The 26,721-nt window shown below is 37.2% G+C and overlaps 2 protein-coding genes across 3 annotated transcripts in view; one reads left to right on the top strand and one right to left on the bottom strand.

Moving 5' to 3' along the window:
* The window catches only part of TTN1 (ARM repeat superfamily protein), a 233,105-nt gene that overhangs the window by 47,179 nt on the left and 159,205 nt on the right, over positions 1-26,721 (bottom strand). For both annotated transcript variants that reach the window (XM_089797137.1, XM_089797138.1), the window contains exon 15: positions 19,594-19,641. In XM_089797137.1, the coding sequence (XP_089653263.1) occupies positions 19,594-19,641 (48 nt within the window). The remainder of the gene's footprint in view (positions 1-19,593; positions 19,642-26,721) is intronic.
* Positions 7,734-8,843, top strand: LOC149542088 (uncharacterized). The gene is made up of 3 exons (XM_089797139.1): positions 7,734-8,055; positions 8,165-8,352; positions 8,449-8,843. The coding sequence occupies exons 1-3, from the start codon at positions 7,832-7,834 to the stop codon at positions 8,838-8,840; spliced, it is 804 nt and encodes a 267-aa protein (XP_089653265.1). The 5' UTR covers positions 7,734-7,831; the 3' UTR covers positions 8,841-8,843.

Raw genomic sequence — 26,721 nt, 5'->3', positions numbered from 1 at the left:
AGCATTTGGAGGAGGCTTCTACTAAATTACTTGCATTTCCATTGTTCATGAAAATTTGAAGAGGTAAGCAACAAGTTGCATTTCCTTGTGTCGTATTGTAATATGTTTTATATTCATATTTTTTACTTTCCATTTTGTTTACATTTGTTTTAGTCTCTACTTCTAGTATCTACTATTTAGATTTTTTCTAATTTATCTTGATGACAAACTTTATAAGTAAAAAGGCCCTAAAGTTTAAAAATTTGATTTGATGCTAACTTCTTTCTATTTATAATAAATTCATATTGCAGCAGCAAACACATTGACATCATGCCTCAAGGTGAGCCTTCTGGAAGTGGAACTAGGGCTGCATTTAACCCTGTTGCATGCCCAGCTGCAATTGCAAGGGATAGGGCTTAGAAACATGCCATCCCGGGCCACAAAAAGGGAGTTGTTACATGTTGGCATTGTGGTGTAATATATAACGAGAGAGGCATAAATAGATTGAAGTATCACCTAGCACATATACCTAGCCATGATATTAAAAAATGCAAAGTACACCAAGATGTTATGCGAGACATACAAGCTCTTCTACAGGAAAAAATGAAGAAAAAACAATTGAACAAGAAGCATCAAGAAGAAATGGCACAACTAGCCCAACAGGGATCTTCTAGTTTTTGCTCTCCATTATCCCCTACTCCACCTACTGCTGCTACTGCTTCTATGAGTGTGATTATTGGGCCTCGTATTCGTAAGCAAAGATCGACACTTGATTCCATCTTTGTTCTACACACAGCTCCAGGTGCACAACCATTGCTTGAGAGCATGGGTTAGAATAAGGGGAAGCATGATAATGCAAAATTGGCACTTGGAGAATTCTTCCTCTACAACAACATTTCATTCAATGTAGCACCGTACATATTTATTTAAATTTTAATTTATGTCTTACTTCTCTTGCTTTCAAGTTTCAAGAGACAATAATATGTTTATTTTGTTTATTTTAATTTGTTTTCAAATTTAATAGTAATAATATAATATACTAATTTGTTTAGCTTTAAATTTTATTTTATTTGTTTTAGGTCCCCTTATTGACAAATTGCAATCGATGTTGTTACTATTTGTGCTCCGGGTTTCAAATCCCCTACTGTCGACGAGCTAGGAGGCCCTATTTTGACCCAAAGGGTGGCTAATGGAGAAGGTGCAATCAAGGAGCAACGTGAGGTATGGAAGACGAAGGGTTGCACCATCATGATGGATGATTGGACTGATAGGAGTAGAACACTACTCAACTTTAGAAGTAGAACTTGTACTTAAGTGATTAAGTTATTAAATTATGAATTTATGATTGATCATTGATCATTATACTAATTTTTTTTCTTCGGTGCCACGGTTTTTTTGAAATCAATTGATGCCTCAGGAAAAACAAAGAATGTAGAATATCTTTGTGAGGTAACATATGAGGTGATAAAGGACATGGGTGAGGAGAATATGGTGCAAATAATTACAAATAATGCAACAAATTATGGTGTTGCAGGAAAGCTTCTTATGGAGAGACACCCTCACTTATTTTGAACCCCTTGTGCTACTCATTGCATTGACTTCATGTTAGAGGATCTTGGTAAACTTCCCTTGATAAAAACAATTATAGAGCAAGGAAGGAGTGTATGTGAAATCATATATAATCATACATGGGTCCTCAACCTCATGAGGAAATACACTGACCAAAAGGAGTTGTCTTGTCCAAGGTCACTAGATTTGCAACCAATTTTTTCACATTGCAATCTTTGCTTAATTCAAAGAGAGGTTTGAGACGCATGTTTGTAGTGAGAAGTGGATTGCATCATCATATTTAAAGACCACTGCAATGACTGATGCAATTGATCGCATTCTTTATGAGGCTTCCTTTTGCACATCGATTGCTAATATTGTGATAGTAATTTTCCTTTCTGTCCTCATTTCAACTTTTTTGTTTATGAAATTATGTTATAAATTATTGTTCATTTTTTTAAGAAAAAACTTAAAGCTGATTGTTTCTCTTCCAACTTTCACAATGATTGTAGTTCATAAAGCCACTTCTTGTTCTTCTACGAACTGTTCATGGAGAGAAGCCCTCAATAGGCTACATTTATGAGGACATGGATAGGGTGAAGGAGGTCATTTTCCCTTTTTTTGCAAGGAATCAAGATAAGTATGGACCTATATGAGATGTCATTCATAGACGTTGGCACAATCTACTTCACAGGCCTATACATGCAATGGCCTACTTCCTTAATCCAACATACCAATTCAACACACATTTCAAGGCTAATGATGAGGTGTGGAATGGCCTCTATCATGTCATAGAGAGAATGTCACCCGATTCAAGAGTTGGAACAATAGTAGTCCGTGAGATTGAGAAAGCTCAAGGGGACTTATTTGCACGGGAGTTATGCAAGAAAAATAGGACACAATTCATTTCTGGTAAAAGTCTTTGATTCTACATCCTAATTTCTAATTCTATTACCATTATAATTTGATAAAGTCAAAGTTATTGAATTGATTTAAAATTTTCTTGTTTCAAATGCATAGTGGGAGATGTTTGGCACTAAGGTGCCAAATTTACAGAGGATTGTGATTCACATCTTGAGTCAGCCATCTAGTGCATCAGGATGCAAATGTAATTGGAGTATATTTGAGTATATACACTTGAAGAAGTGTGATAGGTTGGCAGTGAAAAAATTGAATGATCTTGTCTTTGTTCACTACAACCTTCACCTTCACCATAGACAGAACTTGGGCACTGATACATCATGACTGTATTAGATAATGTTGATCCACATGCAAAGTGGAACACAAAGATTTTTGATATTGTCTTCAGTGATGAAGACATGGAGTGGGTTGATCAGGTGGATTGAGAGGTTGAGGCAGTAGCGATGGCAATCGAGGAGGTTAGAGCGCAAGGAGATAGAGTGCAGGACCTTGAGGAGAGGAGTGATGGATCTGAGTCTGATGATGACAATCACGTGGGTGAGGATGAGGATGACGATGATGATGAGGTTCAGCCTCAAACTCAATGAGAGAGGATGGCTCTACAATCTTCCATGACTTATCTTAGGCATACTCGTAGGACATAGGCTACTATGAGCCTTAGTCTTCTACTATTCTACATTCTAGTTGTTATTTTGATATATGTTTTGAACTTTTGATACCATGATTTCGTACTCCATGAATATTTTAGACATTTGACACTGCAGTCACACTATGTTTATTACTTTATATTGCGTTATTCAGATTTTTTCCTTCAAAAAATTGTTTTTATACTTATGTGATCTATGCAAAATTGTGTATGTGTATTAAGTAGCTTCTATTTATCTCAATTATTGTGTATTTAATGTTAATTGACTAAAAGATGCATGAAAAAATCTTAAAATCCTTAAAAATCTTTGAATTTCACGAGTTTTCCAATTTTCTGAGTCTTTGCTGAGTCTGGTCGCAAAGTCCGAGTCCGAGTCGGATTTTGACTTTCCAAGTCAAAGGAGAGTCCGAGTCCCGCAAATAATATTGTTTAGACAATATAATATTGTTTATAGTTGATATTATAGGCAGGTAAAGATACGGGGTTCATCCATTTTGCCTTTCAAGGGTGACCAAAGATATATGACTTGATTCTAGACTACTGGCTCTTACATATTGTACTATCAATAGCTTATGGACTTATATTGGATTTAAGTAATGGATTATACTAGTTCTATATATATGTTTCTTTTTGCACTCCTATTCATTTGATCTCGGTTTTATTATATTTCTCTTCATGGCTTTATGTTTTTTTTTAATTGTTTTTAATAAATACTTATGTGTGTGTGTGTATTGTTGTATATGTTGAGGTATGTTGCTTCTTTGTTCCTAAACTAGTTGTACTTTTCTTTTCCCTCTTTCCTCCTTTTTATGTATATATTCAATTATAGTATTTGTTGCTGATAATAATTGTGAAGTCTTCAAGAATATTATTTGATTATGTGTTAAGTAATGTCCATTATTGAAGGAAATTAGAACATGGTGGTGCAGTCACGACCCTTCAGCTACTATATGTACATTGTCTTGGACAGGAATAGAGATCATTAGAACTCTTGAGAGTATTGCCATTTGATGTAATTGAATGAATATTAATAAAATGAGTACTAAGGTTTCCCAAAACATTGTGTTATCTTATTTTAGTGTTATGCTTCATTACTTTTCTAGTATGCACTAAACCAATTTACTCGTGATGGTAAACATTTGGTGTCGTTGCCAATTGAATCTGGGAAGCAAAGAAGGGAATGGAATATGACGGATAGATGGGAATATTTGTTCCTAACAATATCACAACCAATGATCAAGGAGTGATAGAGCTTTTTGAAGGCAAACATGCTCTAATAGAGAATTTTTACATTTTGTTTCAGGCGACAATCAAAATATTTGTATGAAGGGGGGCTATATGTGCTACCAAAGACACTTTGTGGGACGCCTTGAACATGAGCCCCGCAACAAACAGGATGATGCATCACCTTCCCCGTCTACCTGCCCAAGCATCCATCGCACAAACGACACGAAGGAAGGAAATTGAGCAAGAACAATGCCGCCAACAAATAGTACGAAACTTTGCTGAAAACAACCGTCTAGAAGAGAAAGAATGTGATGGGACCCGGTGGAGGACTAACCCATGAGCTTTAAGTCGTGGGAAAGAAGAATAAAAGGACACTTGTAAATCTGTAATGAAAAGGTCGCAGAGTCCACCCATGTTGTACGGAGAAATGTATTAATAAAAAGTGTTTTGTTTCATTGTTATGTTTTGTTTGAATTGATGCCCAACTTATTAAAAAAAATAGAAATAGGAAGGAACAACCAAATGCTCTGCAAGCCACACACCAAGCTTTAATACTTGCACAACAAGCCGAATGGAGACGAAGGCTAAGACAACTTGCCAACGAACAAATAGTTGAAGGGTTGTCCGAAGGGGACCACAGAGGAGTCACAGAGGGTGACCATGTGGGTGCCACAGGAGGTGCGGTAATGTAATGTATCGATCCCCGTAGTGAAGACGTGAATCCTCTGTATACCCAATTTTGTCTCAGTTTGAGGGCATCAAACTGGAGGCAATGTACGGCTTAGAGGGAGAGTGTCTGAGCCATATGGTAGTAGGTCGTACAATAAAGGCTAAGGGGTTGTACGATTAAACTGGGAGGTCGCACGGTACATGCTAGGAGGGCATACAATTGGGATAGGGAAGTCGTATGGTTGATACTGAGGGTTGTACGGTTGAGACTGGGAGGACTATACGGGGTGATTGGAAGGCCGTACGGTAGTGTCTATAACATAGATGGAAAACTCGCCGAGTACTCGGCGAGTTTTTAAAACTCGCCGAGTTTCCTAGCTCGGCGAGTTTTTAAAACTCGCCGAGTTTCCTAGCTCGGCGAGTTTTTAACCAGTTAACTCGCCGATTTAAAAACTCGGCAATCTGGTAAAAACTCGCCGAGTAATCGGCGAGTAGTCGGCAAAAACTCGGCGAGTTTTTCCTAAAAACTCGCGATTTACTGGTGAACGCGGCCTGTGACGGATTTAAGCGGCAGTGAGCGTGTTTTTTTCTCATTCTTTCTTGTATTTGCATTGTTTAGAACCTTGAGGAGTGAAGAGAAGAAGGTTTGGAGGCATTCTTGGCTGATTGCAAGTGATTCAAGGCGGATTTGAGTGGATTGTAGAGGATTCTAACCGATTTTAGAAGACAAATTTCTTTCCAGGTATGTTCATCTTATCATAGTTTGAAAACTTTTTATAGTTTTATAACAAATGTTCTTTTGTTTTTGTTGTTTTTTGTAAATGTTTTCAAATCATTTAAAATCATTTTGAATCATTTGAAACCCTAGCTTCTAAGGATATGGTTGAAGTTTGTTGTTTGCTAAGGATATGGTTCAAGTTTGAAGTTTGAATCATTTGAAACCCTAGCTTCTAAGTTCTAACTTTGTTTATTCATTTCTCTATATATTTATGTGTAGGGCAATGGTCAACCATTAAAAAAATGACAAACCCACAAAAAGAGTGGCCACAAACACCATGCCCATCTGGATATATAGGCACTCGGCCTAAAAATGCAAGAGATAAGGCATGGCGGTATGCCTATGAAGCTCCAAATCCAAATGCTATTGGGAAGGTGATATGCATTCCCTGTGAGAGAATTATTTCTGGAGGCATAAACCGCCTCAAATACCACCTTGCAGGCATAAAGAAACATGACTCAAATCCTTGTCTCAAGGTAACTGATGAAGAAAAAAGATTCATCCATGCCCTACTTGCAGCTGCTAAAGAGAAAAAATTGAATAGGGAGAGGGCAAAAATAGCTATGAGGGCAGCCATAGCTGAATCTAAAGGAGCTCCTTTTGATATGCAAGAGGAAGAAGAAGCACTTGAGAACATACCAGGATCTCTTCGTGGCCCACGGATCCGCAAAAAAAATTTCTCTTTTACCGGTTCCACTTCTTCTACATCTCCTACTTCTTCATCATCACCATCCAGATCCCCATCAGGGATAGGTGGTTATTTTGTGCCCAGGAACACACCTGGAGCACAGCCATCATTAGAGGGCACTGCATGGTTTAAGGAAGTGCATGAGCAAACTGATATTGCAGCAGCTGATTTTTGGTTTTTCAACAATATCTCAATGAATGCCGCTGATAGTCCCTATTGGGTCAATATGGTGAATGCAATGACAATATCAGGCAAAGGGTACAAGCCGCCTAATCGCAAGGATATGAGTGGAAGGTTAGTATTTTACTATTTAGTAATTGTAAATAATTGAGATTCACTTTAGTTCATTGTTATATTTTAAATCTTAATTGTTATAACTTATTTCCTAATTTTTTACTAACACTTACACTTTATTTAATATTACACTTAAATTTTATAGGTTGCTTGACAAAGCGGTTGGTAGGGCAAAATTGTTGATAGAAGACCAAAAGAAAGAGTGGAAGAAGTATGGCTGCACCATTTTATCTGATGGGTGGACAGATGGAAGAAGTAGAACCATTATTAACTTCTTGATTGCTTGCAAAGATGATGTGGTGTTTTGGAAATCTGTCGATGCCTCCAACAAAGTGAAAAATGCAGCCACATTGGTTTTAATGTTGGAGTATGTTGTCATGGAGGTGGGAATAGAGAATGTGGTGCAAATAATCACAGAGAATGCAGCAGCATATGTGGCAGCAGGTAGATTTAATTTTTTATATTTGAATCAATATGAATCATGAATGTAATGCTATGGTATTATTCAATTTAGATTTGATGTAATTTGTAAATACTAAATATGGAAAGTTTGTTACTGATTATTGATTTTTTGCTAATCTTTTAGGTAGAATCCTCCAAGAGAGGCATCCCACACTTTTTTGGTCACCTTGTGCAGCACATGTCCTTGACCTTCTTTTGGAGGACATAGGAAAACTTGATTGGGTGAGTCCAGTTGTGGAAGATGCTAGGCGAGTCACGAAATATATCTATAATCACCCATGGGTTCTCAGTTTGATGAGAAAAGTCACTAAAGGCAAAGATTTGATGAGACCTGCTATGACAAGGTTTGCAACAGTCTTCTTGACGTTGCAAAGTATTCTTGACCACATATTGGCTTTGAAGCAAATGTTTGTGTGTGCTGATTGGGTTGCTTCACCTTACTCAAAGAAGCCCGAAGGAGAAGCTGTGGCACGAATAGTCTTTGATGATATCTTTTTTGCAAAGGCTAAGGAGATTGTGGAGGTAACTTCATTATATTTTTAGTTTATTCAAGTTTCATTTTCAATTCATAACTTACTATGTTATTAACTAATTTGTATTTTTCAAATTTCAAATGTAGATGTCTCTGCCCCTGGTTCTAGTCTTGCGCACATGTGATGGGCAGCAATCCCCAATGGGAGGTCTTTATGAGGCCATGGATAGGGCGAAAGAGGCTGTTAGAAGTTACTATCACGAGGACAGTCTCAAATTTGACCCCATTTGGGAAATAATTGATAGGAGGTGGAACAATATGCTCCACCAACCTATTCATGCAGCAAGCTACTTCCTCAATCCCAAATTCAGGTACTATGATAATTGATTGTCCTTGAAGTTGGGATTTTAATAAGTCTTTATTTTACTTTACTTTTTAAGGTTGTGTAGTAGACTTGATATCAGTTTCTATTTCTTTTAGGGCTGATGATTCCTACTCAGATCCTAATGGAGAGGTCATGGAAGGTCTCTCTAAATGCATTGAGAGAATGATATCAAGTGAAGAGGAGAGAGACCTTATTGTGACCGAACAACAAATCTATGTGGAATCAAGGGGTCCTTTGTTCTCTTCTATGCTAGCAAAGAGAGCAAGATCTACTCAAACACCAGGTAAAGCGTCAAACTTTAAAACTTTTGCTAATTGATAAGTTGTGCTTCTGATTTTGTTTTTTATTGCTTTATAACTTTTTAAATTTTGTTTTGCAGATGCTTGGTGGGCAAGTTGGGGTGGCAATACCCCCAATTTAAGGAAATTTGCTCTCAAAGTCCTATCCCAACCTTGTAGCTCATCACATTGTGAGCGCAATTGGAGCTTATTTGAGTCCATCCATACAAAGAAAAGAAACAGAATGACTCAAAAACGGCTTAATGACCTTGTTTATGTGCACTATAATCTTAAGTTGCGCATAAAAAAGTCACAGCTCTTAGAACTACCTGGTCCGCTTGATCTAGATGAGATAGATCCTTATTCTGATTGGACAGCACAGGAGCCAAGTCCATTTTTTACACCAGATGAGATCGCTGATTTGGAGAGGCAGGCCATGGAGGGGGAGGTTGACACTGATTTTCAGTTCACTATGGATGACATTGAGGATTAGGACGAGGATGATGATGCTTCAGGCGAGGATCAAACATTACCATTAGGAGGAGATGCATCCTCTTCTAGGACGTCGAGCCAGTCAGTAGGGACGTCGAGCGAGGGGGCACAGCCACAGAGTTCACAGTCACGCAGCTCACGCCCTATCCCAGTGCGGGGCACTTCTTCTAGGACTAGACCCCCTCGCTTTCCTGCTAGTTCAAGTGGAAAGAGGAAGATGTGATTGGCATTGTCACATTGTATTGATTTATTTAGACTTTTAGTATTTACTTCTAGTTTGACAGATTGAAACTATTTAGTAATTTACTATTTTGCTTCCTACCATGAGCATTCTGCATGAGAATGCAATTTTGTACGCATTATGCATTTATATATATCTAAACTTTGTTTCTTTCTTTTGTATTGTCTTTAATTAACTTATTAGATGCATCTTCTCATTAAATTTTGCAAAATAAATGTATTTTTAATTAAATTTCAGCGGTTTTTTAGGTTCCCGAGTTTTTCCCGAGTTTTTTTTTTTAAATCGCCGAGTTTTTCCCGATTAAACTTTTGGGGGGCTTGGCGAGTTTTTGCCTTTGGCGAGTTTTCCAACTATGGTCTATAAGGCTACACGATGTGGAGAAGGTGGCATACGATGTTGGAAATGAGGCGAACGGTGAGGAGTAAGAAGTCATTTGGTGACAAAGGTGGTGCAGTGCGATTTTGTTTTTCCGATTCACTATGGCTAAGTCGTCCAAAATAGAATTGACAACTTCAAGGAAGTAGTAATAAAAAGACACCACAATATATTGAGATAATAACCAATAGAGACAGATATATATATCCCAAACTAAAATGGTGTTCCACATTTGCCAAATATGAAGCAAAGAAGTACAATGGACAAAATAGGGTGAGGGTTGATTTGCACCAAAACTGTAAAAGCCAAGTAGGGAAGATCTTTCACGTCCGAAATGGCAAACAATACCGAACTCCAACAGGAATTCGCAATACAAAGAAATGATCCAAATCGCATACCAACTACTACCTACATCTTGTGCTTGATACCTTTCGGAGGAACTTTCTGAGGGTTTACAAAGATAGCAGACGGCCACACCTACGGAAACAATTAAATAAAAATGGGTCTGAAATATACTAAATCAATCGGCCCATATACAAAGGTTTGATTAATTATTTATTTTATGATGAGAACATTACAGTCCTCCTGTCCCAAAATTTGCTTGTCCTCAAACAAATGCAATGCTAGATGTTGCAGAATGTGTTCACCTTCCCAAGTTGCGTCGTCCAACAAGTGCTTCTAGTGTACCAAGTATTCCCTCAGGCTACGATTCCACAGTCTTCTAATGTACATCGATGATCTCAATCAGTTCCAATACGAGCGTCCCTTCTTCATTAAGTGGTGGAAGATCTATGGTTACTACAATGTTTTGTCCCATGGCTTTCTTCAGGCAGGAGACGTGAAAGACGTTATGGATGCAGATTCCTTCTGGAAGTTCCAGTTCGTAGGAAACTTCGCCAATGTGGCAGGCTATACGATAAGGACCATAAAAACATGGCTTCAATTTTTCCTTCCCTTTTGCCTTCAATGAGGATTGCTTGTATGTTTGGAATCTATGATAGACCAAGTCTCCCACTTAGAAACTTCTCTCGATCCGATATCTATCGGCATACATCTTTTGTTGATTCTACGCCTTTTGTAAGTTCTCCTTCAAGAATCTCATGATGTCTTGCCCTTCTTGAAGCTAGTCCCTCGCCCTTGGTGTACAACTATCACCTAGTACCATGTCAATGAATGAAAGGGGTTCATACCCGTATAGTGCTTTGAAGGGCGTCATTTGAAATGACATGTGATAAGCGGTATTGTAATAGTATTCCCCTAGATGCATCCATTTGACCCATGCCCATTGTTGTTCCAAAACATAGTTCTGGAGGTAGCCTTCTGGCCACTTGTTCACAATCTTCGTCTGTTCATCTATCTAAGGGTGGTAGCTAGTACTTGGCGACAATTTTGTTCCTATCAACCAAAACAATTGTATCCAGAAATTCCTGATAAACCGACCATTCCTGTCACTAACAATGTTTCAAGGTAACCCATGCAGACGAAAAACTTCTCTAAAAAATAAGTCGGCTACCTATGCGGCTTGGTAATCTGAGGAGATGGCGAAAAAGTGTGCACACTTCGTCAATCTGTCAACCACCATAAAGTTACAATCCTTCCCGTTTACCTTCGGAAGTATAGTGATGAAGCCCATAAAGGCACTTTCCCACTTCTGTTCAAGTATAGGCAAGGGTTGCAATAACCCGACAAGTAAAGTGTGTTCAGATTTGTTTTGCTGACAGATTGCACAGTCCCGTACATATTGCAACACAACTCTTCTAAGTCCTTTCCATGAAAACCTCTCCCTAAGCTGTCTATAGGTTTTGAAAAAACCCAGGTGTCCAGCCAAGGATATGGCATGTATTTCCTTCAGGATTTTCTGTTTCAGTTTGGATTCAAGCACCAAGTATACCCGATCCTTATAGTAAATGATCTCATCCACCACCTTGTATCGGTCATCCTGAGTGTGGTCGTCCATTAGCTTACATGCAAATGTGTTTCTAGAATATTCCATCAATAAGTGTGCCTTCCAATTAGCTGAAATCTGAGATAACAACTAGATGGCAGGTTTTCTTGACAGGTCATCTACAAGCATATTGTTCTTTCCCTTCACATATTCAATGTCGAAATCAAAAGCCTAAATCTTACTTACCCATTTTTGTTGTCTCTAGTTCAAATCCTATTGCTCCAGAAAATATCTTAAGCTATTATGATCGATACGAACGACAAACTTGGCACCTAATAGATAATGTCGGAACTTTGTCAGTGCATGCACGATGGCCAACATCTCTTTGTCATAAATGGAATATAGACGCTCCACTTGTGTAAGCTTTTGACTCTCATAGGCTATAGGGTGTCTATCTTGCATTAATACCGCACCAATGCCTTCTATAGATGCGTCAAACTCTAGAATGCATGGTTGTGTGAAATCAGGTAAGGCAAGAACCGAGCAAGTGCTCATTTCTCTTCTTTTAACTTATCAAAAGTGTTTGCGCTCTTTCATTCCACTGGAAGGAGCCTTTCTTAGTCAAATTTGTTAATGGTGCATTGAGCTAAGAGAAATCGTTTACAAACCTTTGATAATAACTACATAGTCCCAAGAACCCTCGCAACTCAAAGAGTGATTTTGGTAGGGGCCAATCCAAGATAGCTTGAATCTTCTCTTGGTGGACCTGCACTCCATATTTGATGACAACATCCCTAGGTATAATATTCCTGTCATTTCAAATTCACACTTGGATTGCTTGACAAACAAGGACAAAGCCTTCATAATCCCTAGGATTTCATTCAAGTGTCTCAGGTATTCTTCCCAAGTTTTCTTGTGAATAGCAATATCATCAAAGAATACCAACAAGTACTTAACTCAATTGTTTGTTGAAGTTGCAGTTCATGCAAGGCTGAAAAGTAGCTGGTGCATTAGTTTTAGTACCCAATGTGGTCACAAATTTAAAACTTCAAGTTCAGAGTTTTTGAACCACTTCGAACTGAAGTTCAAAGTAGTTCAAAGTAGTTCGATGCTTCAGAGGTCCAAAATGGTTCAATACTTTGAACATGCAGATTCAGAGAAAGGATTCAGACTCAATGACTTCAAGTTCGATGATCAAGTGCAAAGGTATAGAGTGTTCAGAGTCAGACTTCACAAGAAACTTTGTCAAATTTATCTAGATCCTTTTTGGGCATATCAATTCAAATTTCAGTATTCAGAGGCACGTGGAGAATCACGAGTCTTGAATGTGACAGCATAGAAAGGATGTGCTAACTGCTAGTCAGAATATCTATCAAACAAATGAGTGATGTTGAATAGTTCAATAGAATGTTGATGTTGTGGTGGCTACCCTCTCTACATGAGATGCTCAAATCTTCTCACAAAATGTCTGCTACATAATGGAATGAAGACGGCATTCAAATTGAAAGATGAGAACAAAATGTGCATATGAACCATTCAGTGGATGCTTAAATTCATCTAAATTGTAAATCTGTATGCAGGACACTAGAACTGACTAAGAGCTAGCCACATTTAAATTTTATGGAAGGAACATACAAGGATGTTTCGAAGGAAGACTGCACTCACTCCAAAGGGAAAGCAAAACCCGAATACTCTTCTTATTAGGTATGGAGTGAATTCTTGTTTGTAGTAGCAAATTATTATGGAGAAGGCCAATCACAATTCAGAGAAGAATCGAGTTCCTCAACTCAAGGGCAGGGTACATGCAGAAATTGCATCCTTTGGAATCGGCAAATCGACAATCATGGGGGCCAATTCCATTTTTGTGTGCCATTTATGAAGTAAGTGAACGAGTCTTACTGTGCTATCTTTCTATATAACATTTTTTTATCAAGTTGTATCATTGCATTCCCTTTATGTGGATTGTTAAGACATATTGAAGTGATTGTGATTGGAGATGAAGAAAAAGACAGTAACATTTGACTTTGGGAGACCTGAATGCTCGAATCTATGCACAAAGTACTTCAACCGGATTGAAACAAGGGCACAAGCATTAACGGGTTTATCTTCACAGGAAGTCACAGAAGATAGTATGAGCTCCAAATATTGAATCATCAGCAAAGTTGATGAAGCGAGTAAACCTAATCACTTCACCATGTTCGGGTAGCTGGATATTTGCAATCTATGCAGTCAGTGTCTTGTCCTGACATAAAGCCATAAAGAAATGAGTGCACACAGGTCGAAACAAGTGAAGATCCAAGCCCACGGGCCCCGTGGCAGTCTGAGGGAGTCAGCTAAATGGAAGGCGGCATATTATGTTAAAGATGATGGATAAGATCTTCACCATAACCTTATGCCCAAACAAAGCCTTCGTGCTTTCATGTTCGGTAGAGCACCAGTCAAAGGGTCAACACGAGCATTCAAAACCATATTGAAATGATTAGGTTTGCTGATGAACATAGCGGTGAGAATGCGGGACTCTATAAATCTAATTACGAAAGCATTAGCAACTGTTGGTTGCAAAATGGAAGTCATACCTAATCCAACAACCATTCATTACCATTTGCCAAGAGGACTTTCTGTTCATGTGCACAGAGAGTTTGAAGATTTTCTTGTTGAACCTACTAGTTATTTTCCTCATGAAAAGGAAAGAATTTCCCAATTCTACAATGAATGTTGGAGGAGCTGCAATATTGAATGGGATGAGATATGAGCACTGTTATAGAGAGGCCTAAGGCGGTAAAAATATAAGACTTCATTGTTGGATAATGCACAGACTCAATAAAGTGCCTTCTAACCGAGTTTATCTCTCCAAGTGAATAGCAAGCCGTCGCAACCAAGGTTTCATTCTAATAGCTAAGCAAAGATACACTTTCAAGCAATATGAGATGCCAAGCCCGATATATATATATATATATATATATATATATATATATATATATATATATATATATATATATATATATATATATATATATATACATAAGGAATTAAAATCATTATCCAATGATTAACCATAAAGATATATATATCGTAATGTTTGATTATAAAGAAGGAAAAACATTACGTTGCTGAGACAAGGAAAGTAATATAAAAATAAAGAAAAATTATACATTTCCTTTCAAGAATCAATTACCCGAAACAGAACAAGAATCGACAACGGAGAAGATAAAAGGGAGTGAAGGACTAAAAAAGGGGAGGGGATTCTTCCTTCTTCCAGACTGCAGACTTGGAGCTACAGGCAAGGAGGAGAGTTTGGCAAAACTGTTCTATTTTCTTGAGACGTTGTGAGAGGCAGAGCATGGGTTATTTCCTTTCTTTCCTCTTTTCAAAACAGGGTGTTTGAGATAGAGTTAGGATTTTGATAGTTGATGTAACATGGTGAAGGGAGTTTCTGTCTTTATTGAAATAACGATTTGGTTGTCATGTGTAGAAGGTACTTTGCGAATCTTTTACAGTCAGGGAAGGGAGACTGGAGGTTAATAATATCATAACTTTGATTATGGTGTATTTTCCTTCCACTGGTAATGAACCTTGAGTCATTTTCAGTTTTCTCTGAGTTACATTTCAATACTGTTGTTTTCTTGTCACATCATCTGTTCAAATACCTTTAAAGGCTCTAGTTTTTATTTCTCTCAAGCGAACAGAAAACATATTTTCATTTTCATTACACAATGCAGTATTCAGCAAATGAACTTTGTGTCACCTTCTGTTCTTTGCTTTCTTTGCATGCAGTAGTATAAGTTTACGCATCTACACTGTATTTACAAGTAGATGTTTGATATCCTTTTATGCTTTCCGGTAAAAGGATTCACATTTAATTCATTGAATATTTCATACGGGGAGCTCTACCCGATAAAATTCAGAGGAAGGTTATCAACCCAATGATAACCTATCCAACTGTTGGTGATAGTTTGTCTTTTCACTTGGGCATTCAGGGTCAGATTTGCAAGCATTTTCTCAAAGGACAATTTGTTCACTAACAATTAATTAATCCGAACGGCATGACCAAGAACTCATAATGCCCATAGTGACAACGGAAAGCCATCTTCTCCATGTCTTCTTCCCGCATGCGGATCTAATGTTATCCAGAACACAGATCTATTTTAGATAGATAAACCACACCATGCAGCTCATCCAACAATTCATCGATCCTGGGAATAGGGTATTTGTTTTTTATTGTCTCCTTATTCAGCGCACAGTAGTCCACACACATGTGCATCGTCTCATCCTTCTTTTCTACCAATACCACTGATGATGCAAAAGGGCTAGAGTTGGGAGGAATCCATCATTTCTGGAGAGCTCTTGAATCCATCATTTCTAGGAGGAATCCATCATTTCTCTTTCAGCTATAAACTTTCATTCATATCCATAGGCTAGCAAGGTCTTTAGCTTTGATACCTCTCTAATGTTCTAATCCCCATAGTGAAGACGTGAATCCTATGTATACTCAATTTTGTCTCAGTTCGAGGGCATCAAACTGGAGGCAATGTACAGCCTGGAGGGAGAGTGTCTGAACCATACGATAATAGTTGCTAGGTCGTACAGTGAAGACTAAGAGGCCATATGGTTGAACTGAAAGGTCATATGGTTCAAGTTGGGAGGTCGTATGGTCAGGACTAGTAAGCCGTATGGTTGAGACTAGGAAGATTGTACTGTTGAGATTGGAAAGAATGTACGAAGTGATCGGAAGGTCGTACGATCGTGTCGGGGAGGTCGTACAAGGTGAAGAAGGTGGTGTACGATGTCGGAAATGGGGCGAACGATGAAGAGTAAGAAGTCGTACAGTGACAAAAGTGGTGCAATGTGGTTTTGTTCTTTCGATTCGCTACTGCTAAGTCCTCTAGAATAGAATTGACAACTTCAAGGAAATAGTAATAAAAAGACACTAGAGTATATTGAGATAATAATTGATAGAGACAAATATATATTCCAAGCTAAAATGGTGTTCTGAATTTGCCAAATCCAAAGCAAAGAAGTACAATGGACAAAATAGGGTGAAAGTTGATTCATATTGAAACTGTAAGAGCCAAGTAGGGAAGATCTTTCACTTCTAAAATGGTGAGCAATACCTCACTCCGACAAGAATTCAAAATACAAAGAAATAATCCAAATCGCATACCAACTACTACCTACATGTCGTGCTTAAATACCTTTCAGAGGAACTTTCTGAGGGTTTGCAAAAATAGCCAACGGCCACACCTACAAAAACAATTAAATAACAATGAGTCCAAGATATACTAAATCAATCAGCCCATACATAAAGGATTGGTTAATTATTTATTTTATGACGGGAACATTAGAGGTAACCGAAGGTGAACTCTATGGTTCGCTAGAACATTGACAAATAAGTAGTGAGGAGTTGCTTGAAGAAACACGATAGAGGTTGAATTTGATTGAGGAAAAGAGAGAACAATTCATAAACTTATCTTGCACCGCATGAACGAAAACCCAATGCAGGGGTGACGGGAAAACTGAGACAAAGGGAGAGAAGAGGCAAGGGGAGAAGATACCGAGGCAAGGAGTCTCAGAGTGACAGTACACGGTGGTCAAGGTAATCCGCCAAGATCTAACCCTACTAGTTCAAGGACACAACAGACTGGTCCACAATAGACAACCAGAGGAAACATGTCCCAAAAACAAAAATTGCTAAAATTCACTGGCGACGGGAAGGAGGATCCGATCACACATTGTTGTACGTGTGAAACTATCTAGACGGCGAATGGAGTAATAGATAAAGATGAGTGGGTCCAACAGTGCCTTGTGACCCTTCGAGAAGCTGCAATGGATTGGTACTCGGACATGGACAAGGCAAAGCTGAGTTCATGCGACAATCTACGAAAGGAGTTCCAAGCAAAATTCAAACTGTTTCGAGACAATAACATAGTAGCAGAAATATACAACTTGAAGCAGGGGAAGGAGGAGACAATATGTGGATATAATCGAAGGATCAAAGAGTTACTTGGGAGAATGGCAACTCGGCAAAAAGAAGGTCCAAATGACTACATGCGACCCCAACCAAAAGGGACCACTGAGAAAAAGGAGGTGATGAGCTGATTAGCGGGTCATCTCAATTGGGAGCGAATCTGCAAAGTATGGTTCCAAAGACTTGAAGAATATTGGAGATAGAGAGCTAGACACCGTTGGTCGGTGTATCCGAAGAAAGTAGAGAGACACCAACACTCCCTAAAAAGGCAATGGAACCTCCTGCGGATCTCGTAGTAAATGGGCCAGCGGAAGATGAAATGTGTCTTAGTCTCAGTCTCACCCAAGTCGTAAAAGATGGCACAACCAATCCTCTTTGTTGATGTGGTGATCAGTCTGCATGTGGAACTTATGTGACCCAACTCTAAAAGAGCCCAAAGAGGTGTGGATTGCGCAAGTCCAACGCTAAGAGAGGTATGAAGGACTGACAATGATCCCATCCTAAATGTCCATAAATTGCTCAAAGTAGAAAGCCATCCTCGGGTGAAGTATCTCGAGAGGTTTACCCAAGTGGTAAGAATATACTAACTGTAAATATCCATCTTGACATGTTTGTTCAACTCCTACCGAGAGGGAAGCAGGTGAGTAGGGGCATCCAATGAGTACAAGAAGGGAGGGAGGTGGTCAATATCAATCCCATGTTCCACAAAAGAGTAGCAGCATGAGCGTACCAATAGCAGCACCGACTAACTAAGCTATCCACCACAAACATCTCCAAGGAGCAGTAAGCTAGGCAAGAGTATCTGTAACAATCCTTGTCCAAGTAAGCAAAGCACAGAAGACGATGGAGGGTCCAAACAAGATGAAAGATGGCACCAAGTATGAAAGGATGAGCCCTGCAATTGGTCAAGATGATATTGATAGAAATATGCTGGTGGCACCAGATGAAGAAATATCTGGTTTTGAATTGATTGTTGATGTCTTAGACTGGATGACTTAAGGAATATCTAACTTTTGTATTCATCAATGATCTAAAACTAGTATATGATCGAACTTCTATATGCTTAATTTTTATTAATACAAAGTCTGATCAGATCTTCTCCATACAACCCTCTCATTCAACTTTTCCATAATTCCTTATATTCCCCAAAGGGATGATTCCTTAGAGTTATCTCTTTCCATCAGATATCATAAACTCAAAGACAGTTGGCTCCCTTTAACTTATTTAATATTAACATATTTTAACATACTATTCAAAGTTTAGTTGTTGCTTTTCGTTTTAACATAAGTCACTTGTAATTAGATGCTTCAATAATAAAACAAACAATTTGTTTTAATCGCTATTAAGGGAGCATTGTCTTGTCAAAATTATTCACTTTGTGAATTTCTTGTCCATGTTTGTTGTTCATTAAAGCTGTAAATGGCTGTGTAACTTTGAGAAAGTCAGCCACCTTTATTAACAGTTGTGTGTCTCCAACATTAAGTGTTGCCACAATTTCTATTGTGGCTGCAACCGAATTTAGGGCTGTGACAAATTTGTTGGAATTTATTGCCATAGTATTATGCATATAACATACATTTATATGTAAGTATGTAATCTGTGGTGAGATCCGATCATTGTATTTATTCCTTTTAAATGTAACAGGTGCACAGTATCTATGCTGACATGGACACGTGTGTACACAAATGTAGGTATGCAAGATAGATATTTGAATTGGAGAAGAGGCCACATTTGGCTTTATACAGCATGTAAATAAATATATGCAAGACCGTTGCTTGAATGACAAAAATCCCATTTCTAGCATTGAATATGTTAATTTCCATCAACGAACTTTAACTGACTTTGACCCAAAATTATTAAATGTGATGAGGTGTGGGCAGCAAGGCACAAGTGGTGGGCTGAAAAAAAAAAGCTCAAAGAAGGAAAATATGGAGGATCTTCATTGTGTTGTAACAATGTAAATACCTTCCAATTTTTAAAAAAGGAGATGAAATTTGAAAAGTAAAAAATAATTTGAATCTTTCATCACAAGGCAAACTCACCATGCTACTTTTTCTTGCTGAAACACCCATCTTCAAAACAATAAAAATATGCAACATTTTGTTTCTGCCATTTTTTCTTTAGTAAAATCTCTTTAGGTTAGAAAGCTCTAAGGCTACTAACAGTGGACCCCAAAATCCATGTGAACAATCATATCAAATATAAAAGCGTGCCCTAGAAAGGAAAAGTACCTAGCCGTGTCTCTGTTGCCTTAAAAAGCACAAAAGCTAAATGTTTAACATACTCACCACCTCCATGAGCAAGAAGATCCCTTTACTGAACAGTATTTCAACTGTCTGCAAGAAAAATGAAACATCAGATCAAAATGCAGCATATGCAGGATGTGAACAAAATTCCAAGTCTACAGCAGTGACAGAACTAAAACTCTAAACAAATTGCTGGGAACTATAACACTTTATGTAGGTATAAGAAACTGGCACCCATAAGGTTCCTTGAAAATATATAAAACTTACATTACTCGCCCTGATAGGAGAAACAAAGAAAACAAACAGAAAACAGATTGAAGAAATGTGAAGTTCATGACTACGCAGTGATTATGGTGTACTGCAAATATAATTACCAATACATTTCATCTAAAACTGAATTTAGGAGATAACATCAGCTGTAATGTCCCTAACAGAAAATTTTGTATAAAATGCAATTTTCTTGTGCTTTTTATTAGTGCAAACTGAAATAAATATTAAATATACAGTATAAGTGTCAAACTCCAATGACCAAATGCTAATCGGCAGTATTTTGTTGTAGCAATAGATTCGGGAAACACTCATTTATCAAAATATCATTAATTTTGCAGCAGTTCCAACAAAAAGTAATATTGACATAAACATGGATATCCATATATGTCAGACAGAATCAAAATGACAGAAAATCTGAATCTTAATAGCTCATATAAACATGACAGAAGTGTTGGATTTGCAGCATCTGTTGGATATCTTCTATCTGATTATTGCTCAAATGGAACCACAGATACTCTAATAAATATACACGTGTGTGTGTGTGTGTGTGTGTGTGTGTGTGTGTGTTTTAATTGACTATATTAAACTAATTCAATCTGTTCAAACCTAGTACACATGCAGCGATCATATCACAGTATAAATGTGATTCCGTTATTCACTATTATCGTGAGCTACTTCATTGTGTTATATCACTGATTGAGATCAGAAGTTATGAATTGCTAAATACCGATCATGATCAGATTTCTTGAAGCACCAAATGTGATTTAGTATAATGGATCCTAACTAATGATTAAGGATAATTGTTAAGGGTTGGCATGATCATTTAGAAACACATCAATATAACACATGCTATTACTAGCGATCTCCATACTCATATCCACCTGCAATTAAAAGAAGAAAGCATCAGCATTATTCATTTAAGGATTCAAATACAAGTAAGATATCAAGATTCATTTCGTGAATAGTCTAGTTATATCCTCACTGTTATAAGTATCAGAATTAGAGCAGTCAAGTCTGAACATAATTTAAAGAATAAAGTTCTACCTCTGATCTCATTTTCCTTAACAAGAAGATGCAAATAGTAGATATAATTATATAACAGCTGCAAAGTATGAAACATGTCATGAATGTTGAAATCATTTCTGGTGGATTCACGGGCTGACGTGGCAATTCAAAGTCAACTCCAAGTCACAAGTTTGACTTTTAAGAGGAAAAAACACCAAAATTTTGTCTCTTCCCATTCACGCGGCAAGTTTGTTTTGTATTTCACATGGCAAGCATTGAAACATGTCAAGAATGTTGAAATCGTTTCTGGTGGATTCACGGGCTAGCATGGCGATTCAAAGTCGACTCCAAGTCACAAGTTTGACTTTTAAGAGGAAAAAACACTAAAATTTTGTCTCTTCCCGTTCATGCGGCAAGTTTGTTTTGTATTTCACATGGCAAGTATTCTTCATTTCACATGGTTTGACAGCTTCTGCAAACAACTCCTTGGCTCCTTGGACCGATGGCTCCTATGCAAACTATTTAAGGAAAAATGGAACAATATTAACTCGATATGGTTCTTAGGAACAGCCTTTCTTGTGCAGACTATAAGGGGCAAATCGAAGGGCTCCAATGAAAAGTGACAAGCTTTTGCATTCACTTGGCGATGACATCCTACATTGACATCCTCTTGTGCATTCACTCGACCTTTGACATTTAGGTAGAACTGCGATTTTCTTATTTTCCAAAGTTTTACACTAAAACACTTTAAACCAAAGTAAACTTAAAAAGGTTAAAACTTTTATTTCTCAAAAAAATTTAAGTCTTTCGTGTTTTTTTTATTTCCGACTATATAATTTTAAATTGATAAATGAAACTAGTTTATAATATAAATAATAAATTTAAATGGTAAACCTAGAACTAATTTGTTTGTCTATTTGAGCATAAAAAAATAATATTTAAATATCACATTTAATATCAATTAATCATTAGGTATAAATATTTAAGTTTAATTAAAATTATTTGTTTTAAAAACTTTTCTATATAAATTTTTGGGTGGAACTACTCCATTCACTGTTGACCCAACTTCACCACTATTGAGGCATGTGCAAATATTAGAGTATGTTCCAAGTGGAGGGACATGTATTTGGATGTTTCCCAATGTGACGTGCAATATACAAGTTCCTACAACAAAGTCAAAGAGCATTCATGTGAAATTCCAAGAAAGGGAATCAAAATTTGCCTAGAAAAAGATGATGTACATATACAGCTTCTAGAGTAGCAACACATATTAAGGAACAAGAGGAAGTCGATGCAAGGGTTGAAAGTAGGTTGGGGCATCCATTGCTTAAAGAAAGGGGCTCACGAAAGTCACATGGTTCATCATCTCATCATCATACACCTAGTGTTGCTCCTGATATTGTGATAAAAAGTCATTCCCATATATGAGAAGAAATCTAGATGAGGCTAGTAATCCAAAGAGAACAAAAGGACCATTCAATAGGGCATTTAATAATGATCCTAGACACATTGTTGACAAAGTGATTGCTAGGTGCCTCTATGCAAATCATTCAATGTTGTTCAATCACAATTTTGACAAGACATGGTTAAAAATATATGAAGATCCAAAGGGGTATACAAGCTCAGGATCTCAGAAGGTTCATACCACATCATTCACAGAGGAGATCAAACATGTAGAAACTTCATTATCTCCAATTAAGGCCTCGTGGAAAGAAACAAGTGTATCAATTATTTCTGACGTGTGGAAGGATGCAAAAAATAGACCCTTAATTAATGTGATTGCAACGTGCCCTTAAGGGGCAATGTTTCCAAAACCTACTGACAATGACAGCCAAGTGAAGGATGCATAGTTTATTGTTGACATTCTTATACACTGCATTAATGAAGTAGGTCCTCAAAATATTCTCCAAGTTGTAACAAACAATGCAAAGAACTATAGGTATGTTGGTTGAGACACAATTTCCACATATAGTTTGAACTTTGGACATCTTGTGTCATACATTCACTTAACCTAATGCTACAGAAGTTGGGTACTAAAATAGCTTGGATTAAAGAAGTGTATGATGAAGCTCATGAGATCCAAATGTTCATAGCAAACCAACACTTCTCACAGCTATTTTTGATCATTCTCGCGGTTAGAGCTATTGAAGGTAATTCAAATTTCAAACACTCTAATTTTATGTTTTACTTTTGAGATTTATTTCAACAAAATTATATATCACACACATATTCTTCTTTAATTTTATTACATTTTGTTTTTTTCAAATAGGTTGCTAATACTAGATTTGCATCAAATATATTAATCTTGAGATGACTTGTGAATGTCCGAGAGGCACTTTCAAGTATGGTCATCAACCAAAAATGGACAATATGGAGGCAATCCAATACTGAGAGGGGAACAAATGTCAAGAAAAGGATTTTGGATGACAATTAGTGAGGATCGTGCAGAATACCTTATTTTCACAAAGCCCATCCTAGGTATGATATGCTTTACTAACATAGATCAGCCATGCTCGGTGGATGATTGAGAATATGAGATCCATCATGAAATGCAAAAGAGCAAGACCCCGAAGAAACCTTCTTCAAAGAGGTGTGATCAATTTGTGTTAAGCGATTGAACAAAATGACTACCCGACTCCATCTTCTTGGCTTCACATTGAGTTCCAAATATAATAGCAAAGAAATTCTTGGTATGCAAACAAGGGTGCCACCATATTGTGTGTTGGAAGCTACAATTGGAGCAATTGTTATGTTGTCATTAATGTCAAACCTAAGGGTAAGGCAGAATGTCAAGCCGACTAGAGAGACATTCACTAACAATGTAGAATGCCATATCATTTGATTGATGAAGAGGATTTGAAAATAAGAGATAGCAAAGTGAGCTAGTGTTGATAAGTAATGAGAAGTTAAGCATTATGAAAATACAATGGGCACTTGATTAAGTTAGTCCTTGACAAGATAATGCATTGTTTAATCAATACATGAAGTGAAGAAGATAGTTGAATGAAGCTTAGAGTTGGAACAAGTCAAAAGCTTAAGCTTGAACAAGTATCACCATTATTCGGTCATTAGAGCAGCTAAAGCAGAAGATTAAGGAACTTAAGCAAAAGCCGAACGAACCAGCTCAAGCTGAGTGATAGTTATTGCCGAGAAAATGTATGAAGAAATGTTAGTAGCAATCAAGCATAGTAATGGCTAAGTGAGTCTGTTGATGCCAGGCGAGACAGTATAGTGTATGTCGAGCTACATAGTGATGACCGAGCAAAAGAACACAGTCACTCCTAATAGGGTGATTAAATCCTTTAACAGGGTCACATTTAGCAGTGTGTTATATAACAATTAATAGGGTTGGGTCTTAACCGAGCTCACTTTAGAAGAGTGAAAAATTGGAAGCATGTTAATTGGTGGTTTTTCCCAAATTGGGTTTCCATGATAAATCTTGGCGTCAAAGTGTTATTTACATGTGTGGATGTTATTGTTATGCATGCTATCTTTTTACAGTAGTTTACTTACTGGTAGTCGACACATATAGGAAACAATAAGTCAAGTAGTTGCATGAAAAGTTAAATTTTTATGATATGCTACATGGATAGAGCTGATTTATGAGATTGATTAATCTGTTTGAAATTACTAAAAATTGAATTGGTACAGTAATTCTAATGATCATGATGAAGTTGCTTATGTTGCAAGGAAAGATGATTCTAATGAAGATGAGAAAACAACATTGATTTCACATGTGAGTAAGAATGATAGTTGGATAATTGATAGTGGTTGCTCACATCATATGACTGGTGGTACAACTAAGTTTGAGAAGCTAGAATATTATAATGGAAGTAGTGTTAAGTTTGGTAACGATGCACCATGTTATATGAAAGCTAAAGAATCAATTAAACTAAATGATATGATCACATGTAACAATGCATATTGGGTTGATGGTTTGACATATAACTTGTTGAGTGTGGCACAGTTGATAAGTTCAGGCTACAAAGTTGATTTCCAGAACAAGAAGCGAAATATTTATGATGCTAGTGGTGAATTAGTTGGAATGGAAGAACAAACAAGAGGTAACTTGCTCTATCTAGACATACATGGAAATACTTGTCTATTTGCACAATGTGAAGATGTTTGCCTATGACATAAGAGGCTATGTCATGTTAGCTTTGATGATTTGGTAAGCATTATTAAGATGAAAAGAGTTAAAGGGCTACCAAGACTAAGAAAACCTGAAGTGATGTGCAAACAATGTCAAATGGGTAAAATGACAAAGTAGAGTTTCAAGAGCAAGACCTATTCTTCTGATGATATTTTGGAGTTGGTTCATACAGACTTGTGTGGTCATATTGGAGTGCAAAGTTATTATTGGGACAAATATTTCATTTTGTTTGTTGATAACTTTTCTAGAATGATGACTGTGATGTTTCTTAAACAAAAATCTGATGTATTTCAAATGTTCAAGTGGTATTTGGCTAGTGTTGAAAAATAAATAGAATGAGTCTAAAGTACTTGAGATTAGATAGAGGTGGTGAATTCACCTCAAATGAGTTCAACATATTTTGCAATGATAAAGGAATCAAGAGAAAAATGAGTGCACTAAAGACTCCACCGCAAAATGGTATAGCTGAAAGGAGGAATAGATCAATTATGGACTGTGCAAAAACACTAATGATGGAGAAGAATGTTTCATAGAAGTAGGGGAGAGAGGCTATAAGTACTACAGTCTACACTCTTAGTCGAGTGCAAGTGATGAAAGAAACAAACAAAACACCCTTTGAACTATGGTATGGTTATACACCAAATGTGAATTACTTTAAAGTTTTTGGAAGCAACTATTCCATATTGAAAGATGCAAGAAAAGGTGAACTTGGTGCAAAAAGTGATGAAGGTATATTTCTAAGTTATTCCACAAAGAGAAAAGCTTATAAGTGTTTGAATTCTAACACTAACAAAATTGCGGAAAGTGCAAATGTTAGAGTTGATGACTTTGCAGAAAAGAATGAAGCAAGAAAGAACCTAGAGACTATAGAAAGTTTGCCTATATCTATGAAGGCAAACATAGCAACCTTACCTAAACCTAGAAAAGGTGGTTGTCATGTGTCAGCAGTCAGGCACTATCAAGGTTCTGCAGCAGAGTTTTGTTGAGCATCAATAGGTTGTCGAGCATCAAACTACAGGAGCCGAGTTGCAGCCAGACAAAATAGAAGTTGAACATGCAGAATCTAGTCAATAACAGCAAGAAGAAAGAAGACCTAAACCTATATTGGCAAAGTATATGAGAAGACATCATGCACCAAATCAAATCATTGGAGACAAAGATTCAAGAGTCATGACAAGAAGAAGATTGAAAAACGATACATGCTTATTGTGTGAATTTGAGCCTAAATCTATCAAAGATGCTTTGGAGAATGAAGATTGCATCAAGGCAATGAATGAAAAATTTGAACAAATTGAGAAGAACAAGACTTGGACATTGGTACCAAAACCAAAGAATAAGAAGGTGATTGGAACTAAGTGGCTTTTCAGAATCAAGCTGAATGAGAAAGTTGAAATCACAAGAAACAAGGCCAGACTAGTTTGTAAGGGATATGCACAAGAGGAAGGAGTTGACTATGGTGAAAGTTTTGCCCTAGTTGCAAGGTTGGAAGGAGTGAGAACTTTGGTTGCATATGTTGCTTACAAAGGATTCAAAGTGTACCAAATCGATGTAAACTCTGCATTTTTGAATGGTATTTTGGAGGAAAAAGTCTAGATTAAACAACCTGAAATACTTGTTGATCCAAGCAAAAAGAATATGGTATGTAAGTTACACAAAGCTTTATATGGTTTGAAGCAAGCCCCTAGAGCATGGTATGAAAGGTTACACAATTATTTGGTGAAAATTGGTTTTGCAAGAACTAA

This window comes from Cupressus sempervirens, chromosome 8 (assembly GCF_028749045.1).
Source record: "Cupressus sempervirens isolate cs-2001-9-10 chromosome 8, ASM2874904v1, whole genome shotgun sequence".
Lineage (NCBI taxonomy): Eukaryota > Viridiplantae > Streptophyta > Pinopsida > Cupressales > Cupressaceae > Cupressus > Cupressus sempervirens.
The sequence above is the reverse complement of the archived record's forward strand: the minus strand, read 5'-3'. Positions and strand labels throughout refer to the sequence as shown.